General features: G+C 41.9%; 2 protein-coding genes across 6 annotated transcripts in view; one reads left to right on the top strand and one right to left on the bottom strand.

Moving 5' to 3' along the window:
* The window catches only part of POLK (DNA polymerase kappa), a 32,068-nt gene extending 15,659 nt beyond the window's left edge, over positions 1 to 16,409 (bottom strand). Inside the window, exons 1-6 of one of the 3 annotated variants that reach the window (XM_081929361.1) lie at positions 16,092 to 16,409; positions 6,701 to 6,870; positions 5,612 to 5,731; positions 3,582 to 3,734; positions 2,096 to 2,227; positions 636 to 789 (exon numbers count right to left, since the gene is read on the bottom strand). In XM_081929361.1, the coding sequence (XP_081785487.1) occupies positions 636 to 789; positions 2,096 to 2,227; positions 3,582 to 3,734; positions 5,612 to 5,731; positions 6,701 to 6,835 (694 nt within the window). In that variant the 5' untranslated portion in view covers positions 6,836 to 6,870; positions 16,092 to 16,409. Of the gene's footprint in view, positions 1 to 635; positions 790 to 2,095; positions 2,228 to 3,581; positions 3,735 to 5,611; positions 5,732 to 6,700; positions 6,871 to 13,065; positions 13,089 to 16,091 lie in introns of those variants that run through there. The other 2 variants (XM_081929363.1, XM_081929362.1) reach the window with 2 other exon arrangements.
* A 143-nt stretch (positions 16,410 to 16,552) lies between these two features.
* The window catches only part of CERT1 (ceramide transporter 1), a 49,901-nt gene continuing 45,826 nt past the window's right edge, over positions 16,553 to 20,627 (top strand). For 2 of the 3 annotated variants that reach the window (XM_081929393.1, XM_081929392.1), the window contains exon 1: positions 16,635 to 16,857. In XM_081929393.1, coding sequence (XP_081785519.1) covers positions 16,762 to 16,857 — 96 coding nt within the window. In that variant the 5' untranslated portion in view covers positions 16,635 to 16,761. Of the gene's footprint in view, positions 16,858 to 20,627 lie in introns of all 3 variants that reach the window. The other variant, XM_081929394.1, reaches the window with a different exon arrangement.

Genomic DNA, 20,627 nt, shown 5'->3' with positions numbered 1-20,627 from the left:
GGTCAAAATGGGGATGTGCAAAGTCCTTAGTGTGGAGATGGATGTTTCCTAAGGAACAAAAGCTTCAAGGGTACAGACTCTGGAAATTCCAGTTCAAAGGGCTGTGACTCAAAGTATCACAGTCCAATACTCCCAGGTCTGGTCATGGTGCTGGGGCCTGTATCAGTTTCCAGCATCTCCTCCTCCTGCTGCTGCTGGTCTTATTAATCTGGCCAGGCCTTCCACATCTGAACAGAAGTCAGAGCCCAGGCAGCTGCTCTGGATGGGGGTTGTGACATTTGCTTCTATGCAGTGTTCACTTGGGTGCCAACACTGTTTTGAAAAAGTGATACCCTGAAAATTAGCACCATGAGACTTGTCGGCAAACTATTGCTCTTTTCACGATGGCTGCAACTCCCCACTTCTGAAAACATTAATTCCACTAAGTTTAATTACAATTGCAATATTAAAAAGGAAACTTCACTAGTGATTTCCTAAAGTGTTTCAACTAAATTGCTTCGAGATTAGCATTACATGCAAGCAGCTAATAATTACAACTAATATTTAGCCACATGATTTCCTGACTTAGCAAGTCATAATATATAAAAGCAAGGTAAAATGTTCTTTTGGTCTGGCAGTTCCAGATAATTGCTTACCATTGTGAGCAGAGTTGTAGGTTTTGATGAAATGCTGCCTTTTGTCTTCAGGCCAGTTCTTTCTTTCTTCTAAGTACTCTGTTATGTTCAAGTAGGCTTCATCAAGCCCCATGGGCATAAAGTGGGAATCATATTCAGCAAGTATTTCCCTAACCTTGGTAAATATAATTTTTAAAAAATGTAAAGTTGTGCTGCTATAGCAAAAAACAAATTTTAAAAAAATCATTTGAAGTACCATGCATTCAGTCAATACCAACACTGTATCATTCATTCTTTTAAAATTCCATTATGATTGATCAATACTAGAAGAATTTTAAATCATAAATAATTTATTGACTTTCCAAATTTGTACTGCATATGGTTCACAGTTAGAGCAACCTCGCTAGAAATAAATGTAAAGTTATTTACTCAGATGTGTGAATGTAATTATTTTACTGTGTGTGAACCTCTTTTTATGATGAGATTTATATACCAAAGATAAAGTGACAGATACTGGTTGATCTTTGCTACTTGCAAAATCAAAACAATTTTTCTTCAAATTTAAAGGAAGAAAATGGTTTCCTCACATTTAAAGAGAGAATAGGGGTATGTTAAGTAAGCATCCATTTCTTCTCAGAGTTTATATAGGTTGACAGAAAAGAATGCTAATCTCAAATGAGAATGCTATTTAATACAACATTATTAGGAGGTGCTAATTGAGGAAATAAATTTCCTTATCTTAAGGCTAGGTCTGTTAGAAGGAATTCAGCCAATCATGAAGAGGGAAGAAGTATCTTTCCTCCTCCTTCCCACCAAACTATTAAGGTAAAGGGTAGGTAAAGGACCCCTGGATGTTTAAGTCCAGTCAACGGAGACTATGAGGTGTGGCGCTCATCTCACTTCAGGTCAAGGGAGCTGGTGTTTGTCCACAGACAGCTTTCCAGGTCATGTGGCCAGCATGACAAAACTGCTTCTGGTGCAATGGGACACAATGATGAGTGACAGAGAGCACAGAAACGCCATTTATCTTCCCGCCACAGCAGTACCTATTTATCTACTTGCACTGGTATGCTTTCGACCTTCAATGATAGAAGCTGGGACAGAGCAACGGGAGCTCACCACCATCATGTGGATTTGAACCTCTGGCCTTCCGATTGGCAAGCCCAAGAGGCTCAGTAGTTTAGATCACAGCGACAACCACATGTGCCCCACCAAACTATTATGTTTATCAAACTATAAAGCCATTTTTAACACTTTACTTTTTCAGAACAAACTTAATAAATTAAAACATGAAGTTTAACAATCACCATTTGCAGTTCAAGGAATACATGTAACAAAATAAAATCAGCAAGGCAGATATCCTAACCATGTCTACTCAGAAGCAAGTCCCACTGAATTGAATGGGGCTTATTCCTGGGTAAGTGGGGTTAGGATTGCACTCTAAATCTATGTGCATTCTGCTGTGGGAAGAAATTACGTACCTCTTTACTTACTTCTTCATATTTCTTAAAGTTTAATGGCACTATAGTAAGATGTGGGCAGAGTTTCTTGGCAATAAACCCAGGCATGGCTGCACGTACCCCAAATCTTCTGGCATGATAATTTGAAGTGGACTTAAAAAGACAAGACATACTTTAAAATCATGCACTGAAGCCATTTTAAATGGCTTGTACATTGCGGTCAAATACAGTAACTAATTAGGTATGCTGGGTGAAATCTACACATATATTTAAAAAAAGCTGTGAAAATATATTTTTTTAAAATGTTTTGAAAAATTCATTGATTTTTGCATAGCTCACTTTCACCATCTAGTGTCACATTAATATACTGCACTTTACCACACATTTAAAATGTCTTATTTGCAGCTGTATAGCTGAGTCCCTGGGCAAATGTAGAATCACCAAAATCAGTGCAAAAGAAAAAAGATGGCCAGTTGCAGCTGACCTGGAGATCTAACTAAGCATTTTTAGAAATATTCTGTTAGTATCTTAGGATCTGGCCTAGGTAAGTTCAACTCCATAAATGCAACAGTTTCAACCAGTAGTTCAATATAAGCTCAAAGGAGGCGAGTTTACCTACAGATACCAATATATTGAGCCAGTATGGGAAACCTCATTCCTGAGTGCCAAATGTGGTCCTCCATGCCGCTCTGTTTGGCTCTCAGACTACTCCCCAGGCCACACTCCTCACAGAATCTATTTTGCACCTTTAGTATTTTGGCCTGGATAAAATGTGCCCTTGAACATGCCTCTTGCTTGTTCAGCTGGAGGACCAACAGGGGCATGTGGCTTTGTATAGAAACTAGTCCACCATATAAAGGTAAAAGTGACATTTGTTGCTCTGCACACTTTTGCTGCTGGCCCCACCCACAAATGTCTTGTGGCCTTTGGAAGGTTACCCAGAAAGATTTGTAGTACTCAGGCTGAAAAAGGGTTCCCCTGATGCAGTTAGACTGTTTGACTATGGCTATATACACACTCTTGTTTATTATGTATTCAGCGTACTCCCACCACCGGTTTGCCAAAATCTGCCAAAATCCACACCTATCCTGTATCTGTCTTTTCGTACTGTGTTTTGATGTGTTTTCCCCCCAAACCAGCAGCAGTCCAAACTGAGAAAAAGAGTGACTTACCTAGCTATGCTTTAAGCCAGTATTATGTACACTGCCAGGTTCAAATCCCCACCTGCCATGAATCTCACTGGGTGTCCTTAGGCCAGTCACTATCTCTTGCCTAACTTACTCTACTGGGTTTTCATGAAAATAAATGGTGGTGAGAGAACCATGCATGATGCCTTAAACTTACTGAGGAAAAATGTGAGATTAAAATGTAATAAACAAACAAACATAGTTTTCTGAACTAACTCTTTAGCTTGAATATCTCTTTACCACAAGTTTAGAAACAAGCTACTTGGAAATATCAGGCGGTGTGGGGAGAGAATTGTAGCAAATGTTATATTCCACCTTACCAGCATACTCATTGACCCCACTGCTATGGGCTTGTCCCTCAATTCAGGATTGTCTCTCAGTTCGACAGCTGCATAAAAGGCATCCATGTCAATGTGTACAATGGTACAGCTAAGATCACGGCTCTGATCTAACTTCATTGCAAGCTTATCCATCTGCACATAAGTAAATATATACCATTAGATAGAATTAGATAAATTTTCTTGTGGCATACAATGATTCTTATCAATATAACACTCTAAAGGAAAGTAATATAATATACAGAGACAAATGGAAAAGATATTTCGGTAATCTTGCTATGCGGGAAAACAGTATCTGATTTGGCCAAGACTATAAGAATAGCTTTGGCACTTTAGACGTTAACTATTTTAGGAGTGCTTTACAGCTTTACACACAAAGATAAACAATGTAAAGACATAATGGGCCTTGCTTCATAACCTCCCCATGCCATTACAAATCATTCAGTTTGCAATGATGTGGAATAAATGACATTACAGCTTCTAATCAATGTCCCAAGTCACTGAGGTTTGTCTTACGAAGCAACCACCACGTGGCTTCTATGCTACTTTTTGTTCGTTTATCGTGGCATGGGAAAATGGTGCACATACATATGGTAATTGTGGTACCAATCTTGCACTCTGTGTATGGGGAAAAGAAGGGCTCAGAGTAACTCATATGAAGCTCTAATATAAACTTAGTATGGCTATTTTATTTATTTAAGCAATTTATGTAATGCTTAACTACAATAGTCTCTAAGCAGTGTACAAGAAATACAGTACAGAACGGGGTGGTGGTGGTGGTTAAAACTTCATCTAAAATGCCTGCAGAAACAAAGAAGGCTGCAGTAAGTGGCAGAATTTCAACAGGAAGAGGACCTGTCTGACCTGAATGGGAAGGGAGTTCCACAACATTGGGCCCACAATACTACATGCATGGCTCCCTGTGAATATAAGCCATGCATCTGAATTAGGCCTTGGCGGTGTATTGATACAACATCCAGGACCAGTATGAGGGGCAGACCATGATGGTGGCTTCACCTTACGGTATATTGGGGGTGAAACCGACGCCGCTTCTGAGTCCCTCTGCTACCAGTGCCGCTTTCAACATTGGGCTGCTGGTAGCAGAGGGACTCGGGAGCAGTGGTGGTTTTACCCGCGATCTTTAAACAACTCCCAAACACCCAGCTGAGCGAGCCCCAATGCCTCAAGTGCAAGCTGGAGAGGTATGGGGCTTGCCCAGCTAGGGGTGGGAGCCTTCCTGCCCCCCCAAAGAACCTTACAAAGAAGCTCCGAGGTCCTGCAGGTGAGCAGCAGGGACCTTGGGGCTTGCTCAGCTAAGGGGCGGGAACCCTCCTTTTCCTATCATGGACTTTGGGTGATTGGAAGATTTATACATAAATCTACTTGTTGATTATATACCTTATAACATATATTTAAAAACCAACAATATGAATATGAGCATAAGATCTTGAATATAATCACAGGTACGGAATAGCTTTTGAAGTAAGGAGGAACAATAATATAAATTTCTCCCACAGTTTTTCTATTCTGTTTTCCTTTTGAACTACCAAATCAATATATTAAATCCAATTCCAAAGTGCTCCCAGAACTGCATAATAAATAAAATTAAAGAACCTAAATTTGAATCTATCTTTTCTGTATCTAAACCACTGGTGTTTACAGATTTTTTTCCTCAGTCATAATGGTCAAGATTGCTGGGAAGGTATGCACTGACCTCACTCCTCACTCCCACCATGACAAGAATAGAAATTCAACAATAGCTTCTGAGAGCATTAAAGCTGAAGGTTAGCAGACTTGAAAGACGAGTTGAGGCACTTCAGAAGTATGCACATTGAGTTTGGTCAAGAGATTGCTTCACATATCATTCAGGTTTATCAAACAAGCTTTTATTTATTTAAGTGGTAATGCTTTGTCAAAAGTAATCTTAACTTCATGTTTACATAAGAGGCTAATACCATGGGTTGCCTAAAAATACTTTCCTCTCCTAAATGAATCAAGTTTATACATATTACCTTTATCTGTGCTTTCATAAGCTGTTGGTCGGTTACTTTACTTTTTAATTTCAGGATTTTTTCAATTCGCTCATTAACTTGTTGATCCTTCTTCAGCTCATTTTCATAAAATTTAGAACCCTGCAAAATAGATTTAAATTATTTAATATCCATCATTAGCCTTATCTAGTCTAGTACAGTTTGATATAATTCTTACATAATTATTTTTAAGTTATAAAGGTAAAGGTAAAGGTACCCCTGCCCGTACGGGCCAGTCTTGACAGACTCTGGGGTTGTGCGCCCATCTCACTTAAGAGGCCAGGGGCCAGCGCTGTCCGGAGACACTTCCGGGTCACGTGGCCAGCGTGACATCGCTGCTCTGGCGAGCCAGAGCCGCACACGGAAACACCGTTTACCTTACCGCTGGTAAGCGGTTTTTAAGTTATAGAGAACATTAAAAACACATTTTAAAAATTTAGTCAGCCCCAATATTTGTTACACCAGCTTTCAGGATGCCAGACATCACAGCAGTTAGCAGCAAATGAAGGTGGAAGTGGAGTCACTCAATAAAAATTACATGAAGATACACAGAGTACCAGCAAAAGACGCTTCCTGAATATTAATTTGCACACACATTTTGTTTGTGTGATGATGCGTTATTTTTGATAAGCCACTGAGCAACATGGTAAAATGTTATAAATATTGCACTAGGCTAGCATAATGTTACCAAACACAGCATTTCATATGCATTGCAACATTACATCTGTGTTACATGCACAATATTCAACATTTGCACAGAAGGCAGCAATTGTAAAAAGCAATCAATTATTTGGCATCTCACACTGATTAGAAATAATAATTCAGCTTCATTTTAATTTACAGCGTGCCTAAAATTTGATAAGCACTGCACAGAGATTAAAGATGAGTTAGTACTTGCCTGCAGACATATTTTCTTAACACAGATACACATCCCCCCCCAAAATGGATGTGGAGGATACCTTGCCTTCTTCACTAAACAATAAAGCATGCTAGTAAAAACCCTACAGTTTTTATTGAATGTAATCAATACCTGTGAATAGCTAAAGCATTTGTGAGTTTATACAAACAAACCTTGGAAGCTTCCATTATGATTTTGTTGATCTTCTCCTTATCCAGCCCCTGCATTCCAGCTTTGTTATCATTGAGGCCCAGTCTAAGCAGAAGGTCCTCTCTGGAAGAAGCATTGCCTTTATCTGCATTTTCCATTGCACAACCAAGTGAACAGATTCTCAGTTCCTGCCCTGAAAAAAACAAACTGCATAATTTTGCTAGATGTACTACAGTGGTACCTCAGTTTACATACACTTCAGGTTACATATGCTTCAGGTTACATGCGCTTCAGGTTACAGACTCCGCTAACCCAGAAATACTACCTCGGGTTAAGAACTTTGCTTCAGGATGAGAACAGAAATCGTGCAGCGGTGGCGCAGCGGCAGCAGGAGTGGTGCATCAGATTAAGAACAGTTTCAGGTTAAGAACGGACCTCCGGAACGAATTAAGTACTTAACCCGAGGTACCACTGTACTGACATTATCACATCATAATGCTACAGTAAGAGAGAGGGGAACCTTTTTATGTGGTCCGTGGATGCCCTCCCTGTTGGCTGTGGCAACTCCTCTGCTTCTGTGGCAGTCTCAGCAGAGCTATCAGTGCTCTGAAGTCTGGCCCTTTCTTCCCTACTATTCAGCTGTGGTGAGCAGTTATTAACATCAGGAGACAACAGCCTCGCTACAAAGAATTGTGGATGTGAAATAGTGACTGCTGCTGCTCTATGGATGCTCAAAAGTGTATTCAGTGCTGTAATGATTCGGTTCTACAGCACACATTAGGAGCTGGACTCCCGCTCACTCCATTTGCCACCCCCCTGCTATTCCCCTTGAGTTTCCCCTTCCTACCCCATGCAACTACCAGGCTTGCTTTTCAACTTCCCAATCCCATATCTGAAGCAACTTATCTTCTATTCTGCAGCCCTGCTTTCCACCCCATTTCACCTTCAGCCCCCATCTTCATGCTTCCCCACTCCTTTTGTGCAATCCCCTGCACACAAACCACCCCGTGGTAACCTCCCACAACATCCTCCTGTCACACAATGCAACTACTAAGCACCCTTTTCACCTTCTACCCAATTATGAAGCAGAAGAAGCGTGTCTCGTATCTCAGGGTGCTGCCAAGATTTCCCTTTACAGTATATAATGTAAATAACTGTACTTCATATTATTATAGATTTATTTTACTTTTTGAATGGATTGTACACACCTTTAGAACCATAGCCCAAATGATAAAAATAAAAATAGGAAAAATAAGTCAACTGCATTGGAAGATTTTCAGTACATGAATTTCGATCTGCTAAATTTCTATGGTAACAACCCAGAGCACAGGCATATTTTCTATACTACCAAAGTTGGTAAAATTAAGTTATGATTATGTTATTTAAGAATGTTTATCCTAAATGTCTATCCTTTCAAATTCTTTCTTCTACTGAATTCAGATTCTTTGACTTTTCTTCCAGTGGAGTACTAATTTTTATTTTATAAAGAGGCATCCTTAAAGCAGATTTTAGCTAACTATTAAAGTGAAACTCAATTCAGCAAAAGGCATTCACCAAAGCTTAAGGATCATCAAACCACCTCCACCCATATCTGGGCTCCTAAATACAAGAATCCTAGAGAGGCACTGTTTGTATCCACTCATAAAATCCTTTGGAACAATCAGGAGCATTCTTTCCACTCAATAGAGCTTTTGCAATTTTTAAGAGCCCTGGTGGAACACAAGATTCTTGTCAGTTTCAAGAATAGTAATAATGTCAAGGAGAAAGTGTGATTAGCTTGCATGTGCTCAGGAACTTAGGATGTTTGGTTTGCCTTAGGCTCTTTCAGATGAATGGCTAAAACTACAGCATTGTTATAGCCTTCATTTAGCAATGAGAGCAAGCGTAAGCATCTTAAGCACAGCTTGTAATGCACAATATATTATAGTGTACAACTGAATATTTTTAATCATAGAACTAGTAAAACTGAAATTCTAGGCATAATTTCCTTCAAATGGTTGTAGTTCAGAGTGATCTTTTGATAACATTAATCTAGGCTAGCATTTTTCAATTATGACAGGTTATTCAGATTATTTTGGTTCCATCAGAGCTGACAAGAACTTGAATACAAATCCTTTAGGCTTCTCCCGCACCCACACAAAAAGCAGGCTAACATACCATTTGGCATATACAAATGTGGATGGAGAAAATCTTAGCTTGAAGCTATAGGGAAAGCAAGGCTTAAAATCTTTAGAAATAAGATTATGTTGAAGCATCAACAAATAGGGCAACGGTAACTTATGAGACAAAGAAACATGCCGAAATGTAATATAGGTTTTTCATTTGTTTTCTAAATGGTAGTAACATCCACAGACAATGGCCTGTATACCTCCTCTTCTCCTTAAGCTATAAAAGTATCCAAAGTATCTACATAGTTTGAATTTGTGAAGTCGTGGAACTGAAAGCCCTTTGCCACTGAGCTACTGCAGCCCAGCCAGTAGCTTTGTGCCACAGAAGTTAATGGAGAGTTTATTTTACACCAATCAATTTAATGGGGACTATTTATTCTTACTGTAAAAACAAAATACTGTAGACCTGATGTGAGGCACATTGGAAAGGAAAGAAACTGAAAGAAGGAGGAATGTAAGAGATACACTACCCCTTTCCCAGCAGCCCCTCCAATATACTTGCTCTTCCTGGTTGTCATAATTTCAGACTACTCAGTACCATGTATAGGATGTGGAGGCAACAGAGAAAGCCCTGTAAGTGCACACCTTCAAGATAAGCAATTATGTAATTTGCTCAGTTAATTGTCAAGGGTAAAATTGTAAATCCAACCTGTAATTAGCTATATACCCAGGACAGTGTTACAAATTACTATTACTGTGGGAAACACACCTTTGTTTTCAGCAGCAAAGATGCCAAATGGTTGGACTAGATGGCCCCTGTAGTCTCTTTCCAACTCAACAATTCTATTATTTCCATCTACATTTGCCTATAAATGGTCATGGATGTATTTCTGAAAACCTGGCCCAATCGAACTGAGCAAGGCTTTAAAAAAAATTATTTTTCTTTCTTTCTTTCTTTCATTTATTTATTTATTTATTTATTTATTTATTTCGAGATTAATTTGCCTAGATCAGAAACTGTTGGGTATCAGGCCTAGGCTACAACCTATACACGGAAAGCTTCTACAGTTAGAAGCAGAGGGTGAACAGTAATCCTCCCACAACTACAAATCTCTTGCTCATCACCCATTACAGTTATCAAGCTGGATGTGTGTCACAATACAGTGGTACCTTGGTTTACAAACTTAATCCATTATGGAAGTCCGTTCTTAAATCAAAGTGTTCTTAAACCAAGGCATGCTTTCCCATAGCAGGGGGGGGGACTCAATTTACAAATGGAACACACTCAATATGTTCTGCTTCCAAGGCAAAGTTCACAAACCAAAACACCTACTTCCAGGTTTGTAGTGTTCTTAATCCAAGTTGTTCATAAACTAACCTGTTCTTAAACCAACGTACCACTATAGTGCTAAAGGGGAAATTATCCCCACAGCTCTTCATCTGTAAGCAGCCAAGGTAAAGGTAAAGGAACCCCTGACCATTAGGTCCAGTTGCGGACGACTCTGGAGTTGTGGCGCTCATCTCACTTTACTGGCTGAGGCAGCCGGCTTACAGCTTCCAGGTTATGTGGCCAGCATGACTAAGCTGCTTCTGGCGAACCAGAGCAGCGCACAGAAACACCATTTACCTTCCCGCCAGAACGGTACCTATTTATCTACTTGTACTTTGATGTGCTTTCAAACTTCTAGGTTGGCAGGAGCAGGGACCTAGCAACGGGAGCTCACCCCGTGGCAGGGATTCAAACCACCGACCTTCTGATCGGCAAGCCCTAGGCTCTGTGGTTTAGACCACAGTACCACCTGTGTCCTGTAAGCAGCCAAAGGTTTGTTTAAAAAATAAATACAGTGGATGCTCGGGTTGCGAACACGATCCGTGTGGGATGCACGTTCATAACCCGCAGCGTCCGCAACCCACAGTGGTGCATCTGCGCATGCACGGGTTGCAATCTGGCGCTTCTGCGCGCAAAGTGTGATTTAGGGCTTCTGCACAAGCTCAACCACCAAAACCTGGAAGCAACCAGTTCTGGTACTTCCAGGTTTCGGCGGTCCGCAACCCAAAAAAATGCAACATGAAGCCTCTGTAACCCGATGTATGTCTGTAAATAGCAATTTTATTTACATTAAATTGGTAATTAAAGTGTCAGGTTACATACTGCAACAGGAAACATATTCCCTAAAAGATGCTTTTCCAATCTCTCCAAAATAGAAATTTAGCAACATTTCTAGGCAAAACGTTATTCTTGGTTTGTTGGCTTTGCACTGGAAATTATCCTAAGATTTCTAACAAGGCAAAGGGCAGCAAAAAGGAGAACAATTGTTCTTCACTTCCTTATGGCAACCTTTCTAAAATACCTTGTCATTAATACTATTTTCACAAGGCAGACAATTCTTCCTTTCCTATTTCTTACAGCCAATTTCTCACATTCTTATCTTTTTCTACTTTCCTCTGAACTGTCGCCAGTTTGTCTGCTTCCTCCTTAGGTGTGGCTATCAACACAAGACAAAATCGTTCCAGCAAAAGCATGATCAAAGCCAAGAAGAAGACGGTTACTCCCTAAGTGGTGGATGCTGTGTTTCTATTAATGCAACTCAAAACAGTATTTTATGTCTAAAACAATAGATCAGGCTATTAGTTTGCTATGTTTTTTTTTACTGTCATTTAAAAATAGGCTTGATATAATATCAAATCTTCATCTACCCTAGATCAAGCTTAATAAATAATTCCCAAAATTGCTACTTTCTGCAACAAGATCCCTGCCACCAGATCTTCCTGTTTCTTTGAGTAATACTGTTTCCTCTTCTACAAAGACTTGTTCTAATGCAATCTTGCAAAGAAGCCCACAAAAGTTTGTAGCCTACAAACATATTTACCAGCCCTCTTAACCACAGCATAGTTACAAATAAAATAAAAAGAACTTCTATCAGAAAAGTCTTGCACCAGCCTATTTGGTTCCTGTGCTAGATGTGCATAAAGGGGCTTTTCTGCTCCATGGCTAGTATGGAGACCAAATAAATATATCACGATTCTACCAGGTCACTCACTCATCTGCATGGACTTCCTGAAGCAGATTCTTGGCAAGGCTATTCATTATCTTTAATACCAGAGGTAGTTTGTCTCTGAATACCAGTTAGAATCATAGAATCATAGAGTTGGAAGAGACCACAAGGGCCATCGAGTCCAACCCCCTGCCAAGCAGGAAACACCATCAGAGCACTCCTGACATATGGTTGTCAAGCCTCTGCTTAAAGACCTCCAAAGAAGGAGACTCCACCACACTCCTTGGCAGCAAATTCCACTATCGAACAGCTCTTACTGTCAGGAAGTTCTTCCTAATGTTTAGGTGGAATCTTCTTTCTTGTAGTATGGAACCATTGCTCCGTGTCCGCTTCTCTGGAGCAGCAGAAAACAACCTTTCTCCCTCCTCTATGTGACATCCTTTTATATATTTGAACATGGCTATCATATCACCCCTTAACCTCCTCTTCTCCAGGCTAAACATGCCCAGCTCCCTTAGCCGTTCCTCATAAGGCATCTTTTCCAGGCCTTTGACCATTTTGGTTGCCCTCCTCTGGACATGTTCCAGTTTGTCAGTGTCCTTCTTGAACTGTGATGCCCAGAACTGGACACAGTACTCCAGGTGAGGTCTGACCAGAGCAGAATACAGTGGCACTATTACTTCCCTTGTTGGGGACCATAAATAGGGGAGAACTGTAACATTTATCTGCAATAGTGGGCTTCCTACAGGCATCTGGCTGGCCACTGTGAGAACAAAATGTGGGGCTAGATAGGCTATTGATTTGACACAGCAGCTACCAGGCTGAGTTGTTGGAAACAATATATTCTAAATGATTGGGATTTTTAAAACAAAATACTTTATCCATCAAAATTCAAAATATTTTAACAATTCATATTCAGTGACACTGAAAATACTGTACTCCAATTAAATTTTGATGCAAAAGGTTGGTATTGTGAAAAGAGACATGAAGTTTTAATCTTGCATAATCTTAAATGCATGCTTAACTAAACTGTGTACTGCTAACCCAGCATCACCAATCTAAATGGTATTCCTGCTGTTGACTCTCTTTTTTTGCCCTCCTAGCCTACAACTACTGCAGTGAAGTTACATGATGAATGTTGGAGAAATTAGGGGACAGAACCCCAACAGCTCCTAAAATGGTAATCTAGCACATCAAGTGTGTCCACTCCCAACCCCTCTGGCTAACTCCCTGAAACAGTAGTAATGAACATCTAAAACAACAACAACAACAAAGCAATCCTACCATATCTACACAGAAATAATTTATACTGAATTCAGTGACTTACTCCCAGCTAAGCAGAGGTTGGAATCTAGCCTAATTTACATAAGGAATGCAGATTCTGAAGAAGTGTGTCATAATAGGAAGAAATCAGGAGTAGCAAAGTGATAGAATGTTGCAAGGGGACAGGAAAAATGGAAGATGGTTACAGATGGAGCAAAAGTATCAAAGAGAGCTACTGTCCAATATCCTGTGAAGGGGCCATCACACATTATTTGATTTAATTGTTTGCAGACTCTTTTTCTGTGCAAGTCAATGAGATGTTTATATTTGCTCCTTTGACATGTACCTTGAAAATGTAAGAACTGCATTCCTGGCTGATATCAAAGCCTACATGTTGCCCAATAATTCAACCTTCAGTTGTAGCCAGCCAGATCATCATGACCATGCCTGTTTGCTAAAAAAACCACTGGCTGAGTACAACTGTGCCCACATAAAAGTATCAGTTTGAAAATGGGACTCCCAAGTAGGTGTCTATGGGGATGATGGAACTCCTGCCCTTCCCTTCTTAAAAAAACCAAAACTTATTTATTTCAACAACTTACATACCGTTTAACACCAACTTTCAAACTGGTGTACCATTAGATTACAAAAACAAAAAATGAAGTTTTTAGGAGGTGTTATTTGTTTGGCAGGGGTGGCCTACTTTTTTGTCTGTTTTATTTGAGTTGTGCATAATAAATTTGCCTCTTGTTCGACAGGAGTCGGTGGGTCTCAGCATAAAAAAAATATCTTGTGAAATGGGTATTTTGTGATGGCCACAATTTTTTACATTTCTAAATGTGCTCTCAGGTCTCAAAAGTTGGGGACCTGTTGTAGAACCAAGTTGGCAACTACAAACCCATGAACTGCATACAGATCCCCAAATCAATTATATTTGCTCCCTGGCATATTTTAAATGCAAGGTATGGAGTGTTTGCTCAGATTCTGTAAAGTGGTCTCTTTGTGGGAGGTTTTACTGTACAGTGGTACCTCGGGTTACATACGGTTCAGGTTACATACGGTTCAGGTTACAGACTCCGCTAACCCAGAAATAGTACCTCAGGTTAAGAACTTTGCTTCAGGATGAGAACCAAAATCGTGAAGCAGTGGCACAGCGGCAGCAGGAGGTCCCATTAGCTAAAGTGGCGCTTCAGGTTAAGAACAGTTTCAGGTTAAGAACGCCTCCGGAACAAATTAAGTACTTAACCCAAGGTACCACTGTATATGGAATGCCTGAACTACTGCTATACTTAGGTACATATGTTCTGCTGCTATATCCTTAACTAGTGAACCTTGGGGCTACCACAGAGCCTACCACAGTGGCATCAGAGTCGCAAAACAACCTCTGCAAAGATGCCTCTCCAGTCCCTTTTTTACAGCCTTTTTGGCAACAGGGGAAGATTTTCTGAGGTTTTAAAACAGTTTCTTAACACCAGACTGCAAACTATTTTATGCTTTTTCTAGGTAGTTATTTTGTTTTTTAAATGTATGTATTAAATTTCCAGATATACGTCTTCCATCATTAAATACACAACAGTACATCCAATGACTTCCCTTCTTCTCCTTCCATGGTTCTTTGTACAGTGGTACCTCTGGTTACAAACTTAATTCGTTCTGAAGGTCCGTTCTTAAACTGAAACTGCTCTTATCCTGAGGCGTGCTTTCGCTAATGGAATCTCCCGCTGCACGTGCACCTCCGGCACGTGATTTCCGTTTGCAGACTGGGGCAAAGTTCGCAACCAGGAGCAGCTACTTCCGGGTTAGTGGCACTTGTAACCTGAAGCGTTCGTAACCAGAGGTACCACTATACTTCCAAAAGTAACTGCATAGTCTATTTCCTCCATCTAGCTCCTTCCTTCAGCGGTGGTGGAAGCCTCTCGGGCACCTGGGGCAGAGCGCCATGGGGCAGGACGAACCGCCCATAGGGGCGGAGGGTGCAGCGCCCATAGGGACAGGGGGGCACGCAACTCTTAAAGAGGGACAGGACGGGGCATGCCACAGGGCCTCAGCCGCCCCCCAGCTGGGGGGGGGAGGCAGTGGGTGGACAGTGTGGAGCCTATGGGCGCCGGAGATGTGTGGCTCTAGCGCGCTGCAGGCCCCGTAGTGAGTGTCGCCTGCCATTTTGTCACCCCCCTCAGTAGGGACACCCAGGGCAGATCACACCTACCGCACCCCCTTTGCTACACCCCCGCCCTCCTTTCCTTTATATCTTAAACTACATTATACTGTTGAATGTAGATTAAGATATAATGGAAAACGGGAAACTAGCTGGATTATATCAAGTATGCAGGGGGTTGCTGCCTTTTATTGTTGATTGCTAAGCTTTAATTATTACTGCATACGGTCTTGTGATTCTACTATGTTTGCTGTCAGCCACCCCAAGCGTGTTTATGGATAAGTGGCTATAATAAGTCTAATAAACAACTTCGTGTCATTGGCTACCTGTGAGGAGGGCAGCGTATACTGCAAGATGCATTTTAGTTCCTTAAGGCTGGATGATTTTGCATGCTCCCCCCAAAATGAGAAATTGCTTTTCCCTGCTCTAGCCTAGTCCAAAACCAAGCACGTTTCTCATCCCACCACAATTAGCAGCACCACAAAATGCCATGGTAAAATAAAAAAAAATCTGAAATCGGCTTCTGTCACTTGGGAACGAACCATGGCAACAGAGGCGTCGCTGCCTGTCTCTTACGGAGCGAGCCTGCTGTGCATGTTTCCTCAGAAGTAACTATTGCAAAGGACTGCAGTTTCCCCTTCCTTCGGTTTAAGCGTTGGTTATGCACACACTACATATGCACGGCTGCCCGGAGCCACTAAAAACCCTCTATATGTTTTTATCTGCCTATATGTGACTACACAGGCAGCTGCCCCATTGCTGAGAAGGAACTCCTTCGTTTCCCTTCCCATAGCTGTTCCTAAACGAGGTGGGGAGAGAAAAGTTCCCTTTCAGGGGAGGCGAGAAGAGCAATATAGCAGGGGGAGGGAAAGCAAAGCTCAGGTAGACACACCTCAGTCTCTCACCAGCCCCCGCTTCCGCAACAATTAAGCCGCGCCAAGATGGCGACCACCCGGGGCTTTAGAAAAGAGAACGGACGACGGCCGGCGTCTTGAGAATCCCGCGCCCAAGAACTACAGCACCCAAGAAGCCCCGAGGAACGCGGCGACTCGCTGGTTCCACCGACCCCGCCCCGTTTCCCAGAGGGCAGCGCGCCTCCAGAAACCAACCCCTCAGCGGACTACACCTCCCAGCATGCCGTTGACCCAAAAGCCAGGGCGGGTAGGGCTTGGAGAATTATAGTGGCTGAGGGCGAGTTTCTCGAGTAAGATGGCGGCGGGAGCGGTGGCGGCGGCAGCAGCAGCAGCAGCAGCGTCGCTTTGAGGAAAGAGGAGAGAGAGAGAGGCGAGCGCTCGCTCCACGGCGTGGCTGCCTCAGATGGTCGGCACTATTATCTACCAGCGTGCGCTGAGCGGGGTTGGGGGTTAAGTCGGGCGCTGCGGTCCCGGCGGTGGCCAGAAGGGGACAAGCAGAAGGGCTGGGGCGGCGTCGGCGACAGCAGCGAGAGCGAGAGCAGCGGCAGGAGCAACAGCGGAGCGAGGCGCCAGGCAGGTAGAGCGAGCTCCCGCGGCGGCCTCGTCGCTTCGCTGCCCGCTGAAAACGGCTGTGAGGGAGGCGCCTCCATGTCGGACAACCAAAGCTGGAATTCCTCGGGCTCCGAAGAGGATCCCGAGACCGAATCCGGGCCGCCTGTTGAGCTCTGCGGAGTCCTCAGCAAGGTAAGGAGGTTCCTTCCTCTCGCCGCCACGGAGTGGTCGTGCTAGGCTTGGCTTTTCACCTGAGCTCCTGAGCCTCCCCCCCCTTCGTCTCCTTCGTGGTCGACGGGGGACATGCGGGGGGCGCCCCCTGCGGTAGGGGAGCCTGGCGCCGAGTCCCCCCTCTCCCCGCAATAACTGGCCACCTCGCCTGGCAGGGTGGCGGCCTAGGAGCCTCCTGCCCTCTTCCCCTGCTTAGAGGGAGGTCTCCCTACATCTCCTTCCCCGCCTCCCACTGGGTGTTGTGGCTTCTGTTTTTGTTATTATTCCGGTTTGGTGGTGGTGGTGTGTTAAAAAAGGCTTCACCTCCGCAGTCTTGGAAACCTTTTATCCGGGTTGGGGGGCGGATTGCTTAGTTTCAGAGAGAAGCCTTCGCCCTTTCTAGGTGGAAAATGTCTGTGAATGTCACTTTCTCTATTCCCCAGGAGCCCACCCGCCGCTGCCACCTTTCCTTGATGATCAAAGTATGAGTCTTGGTTTGAGGAAGGGTGACTTGGTAAAATAATATTCGTGCTCATTGGAGTGGGACTTTTTATTATTTAATTTCTGTGTGTGTGTGTGTGTGTGTGTGTGTGTGCATGTGATGCAGCGGAGAAGGGAAAAAGATCAATCCGTTCCATCAGGTTCTTCTCAAGAGCCTGGTAATCCTGACTAGATTTCACTTGTAGCCACAGCTTGGCTGAGTAATGCTGCCGAGGCAGCCTGTATGGGGAATCACTCAGGGCGCTTCCACTCGTTGATTCTGCACGACTGGAAAAGCTAACTTCTTGGGCCTGCGAATCGAAACCTTGCAGTTTTCTCCCTCTTTTAAAAAAAACGAAGGAAACAAAATCATGTGATATGCATGAACACATAACGCACAATTGTACCATAGAGAAGAGTGGTGTGACCTTTGCTCTAAACAGTGCAGTAAAATAGACTGACTGGAGGGACAGTATAGGGAGTTTAGGAGAAAGCAACTGTATACACAACTGGAGGACTTTAAGGCTTCAGTCCCTGTATTATTTCTAATTTTTAGTGTGAATCCTTTGCAGTTTTGCTATTTAGAAATTGCAAAGGAGTCATTATTCAGACAGAAAGCTAAGTTTTTAAGCAAGACATCAAGTTTTAGCAATATGATTAAGTTCTTCAGAACCTGAATGGTAATTTTGCTTTTTGAAGCAGTTTCACTTGCACTATGTTTTTGACCCTGTTTTGTGTACTGAAGCAAGCAGTGAAAGCACAAGCTGTGAGATGCTCGAGTTGGAAAACGTTATTGCTGAAAAAGCTTTTGCAGTCCAGTTAGTTTTCACATATTTATAGGGAAACTAAACACAAATTCCCAAGTGTTGTCATTTCTGAATTAGAAGGTAGATAAAGGTAAAGGGACCCCTGACCCTTAGGTCCAGTCGTGACCGACTCAGGGGTTGCCGCCCTCATTTCGCTTTATTGGCCGAGGGAGCCATGGTAAACCTTCCGGGTCATGTGGCCAGTATGACTAAGCCGCTTCTTAGCTGCTTCCGAACTGCTAGGTTGGCAGGAGAAGGGACCGAGCAACGGGAGTTCACCCCGTTGCGGGTATTCAAACCGCCGACCTTCTAGGCTCTGTGTCCTAGGCTCTGTGGTTTAACCCACAGCACCATCCGCGTCCCGGTAGAAGGTAGATCAAGTGCTGCAAATGGGGACTCTGCATCAGGTAACAAGAATATGACACATGGCATGCTGTCCAGATCTCAGAGATTGGAAACACATGCAGCCCTTTAGCCTAGTATGACTTTAGATGATAATTAGCCGCCAGAAGGAGTTTAGGCATCTTTGTTACAGCAAAGATATGGATCAACTCTCTGCCATTTTTCAGTAGGTATGGAGACTTCTGGGGTTGAGTCTAGTGCAGCTTTCTTCCACACTGAATATTCCTACTGGCTTTAGCTAAATGGCCTGATTTTTGCTCTAAAGTATAAGCACAGAATGCTCAGCTGCACTCATCTTTGAAGAGAATTGTAATGCTCACAACCAGTGTGGATTTAGACTGTTGCCAGGTGCAGGTACTGACAGTTGTGTACAGTATGTAATGTGGCAATTATTCAACATCCTTGACAACTTTCTTTTCTTGTCAACTGTTTAGTTTTAGTTTTAAACTCAATCTGAAACTTACTGCAACTTTTATTATTAGCCAATGTACAATTTATACCAACATTATTTCAGCTCCTTGTCATCATGTGACTTCAAAATGTTAAATCTCTAGGTTGAAATGTATGTTGCTTTTACAGGCTACCCACCCCTGATGTTAGCCAGGATGCCTTTCCTGTTCTCATCTATACAGGAATAAATGAAAGGAAATCTAAATTGCAAAATGTGATCTAACCTGTTGCATATTAAAAAGCTGAGCTACATTATTGCAGTTTTTAGAACTTTCCTTGTGATTTGTGTCTTCATTAATTAAATGAAATAAATTGAAATTAGTAGATTTGCAAGGATTTAAAAAGCAACAATACAGTCTTCTGCTAAATATAAGGTACAGGAACAAAAAAAATCACTTGTTATCTTATAGAATGCCCACTTGAATGGGAACTTATGCAAGTGCATATTATGCATGCACATATATTATCGCTGTAGAATTCTATACAAAGAATAATTTTCTGTATGTTAGCTTGTCAAACTGCAAAGCTTGCTTCTATCTTTAGTACAATCTTTTTCTCTTTATACAATTCTAATTTAAGACTTTCTATATATTTTAACTTATAGAATGAAACTCATTGTTGTGGAATGGCTTTTGATCTAAGAGATGTCCATTAACATAAGGGAATGGGAGATTGTTTTTGCCAATCCCCTCCTACTGCAGCCCCTGAACCTCGCAAAAATAAGTTCCAGAAATTTGGAGGACCCTTCAGAAGAATGTGGAAGATGACATGAAAAGTTCAGGGGACTGCAGCTGAAAGAACTTTTAAAAAATTCTTTCACTCTTAATCAAATGCAGCTCTACAAGGTTATTGCCCATTGCATATATATTTTAAGATATGGATTGTATTATTAAGATAGAATTAGCATTAAAAGTGAAATCCTCAGTTCAGTGCTTCTACTGAACATTAATTAAAACTAGATTGTAGATGATCTATTGAGGAAGGGTTAACCAGTGACTGTTCTATTATGATCTTGCTTATCACTGGTGGAAACTTTATTGCTATTTAAGTTTATTTTATTTAATATTTTAATATTATGTTTACTTAGTTACTGAAGTAACTTGAAGTAACTAATTCTCTGGGTTATTCCTAGTATTTTGTTATAAATTAAGAATAATTTGAAGAGTTCCAGCTCAGTTGGTAGAGCATGAGAGACTTAATCTCAGGGTCATGGGTTGAAGTCCCAAGAGCAAAAGATTCCTGCATTGCAGGGGTTTGGACTAGGTGATCCTCGTGGTCCTTCCAACTCGACGATTCTATGATTCTAACTAGGGCATCTTTACATTTTGATGAATTTAATCTGGGACAGTGGTATGGATTTTCTGGAAAAGTTTGAGTGGAAAAATGGTTTACCCTATATCAGCTTGTTAGCATGCTAATTTAGCATGCTTAGATTGTATAGTTGGCTCGGTGTCTAGGGGATAGTAGTCTGAAAAGGTTAGTTGCAACTTTGAAATTGCCTGTTTTGATACTGTATCCATTCATGATGTTGCAAATAAAATTTAGGTAACAATGTACTTTTAAAACAAAATTAACTGCAAAAAAGGGGTGATACCAAACAGTAGGCATACTATA

The sequence above is a fragment of the Podarcis melisellensis genome, assembly GCF_964234715.1.
Source record: "Podarcis melisellensis genome assembly, chromosome: 11".
Taxonomy (NCBI): Eukaryota; Metazoa; Chordata; class Lepidosauria; order Squamata; family Lacertidae; genus Podarcis; species Podarcis melisellensis.
This window is presented reverse-complemented; position numbering and strand designations above follow the sequence as displayed.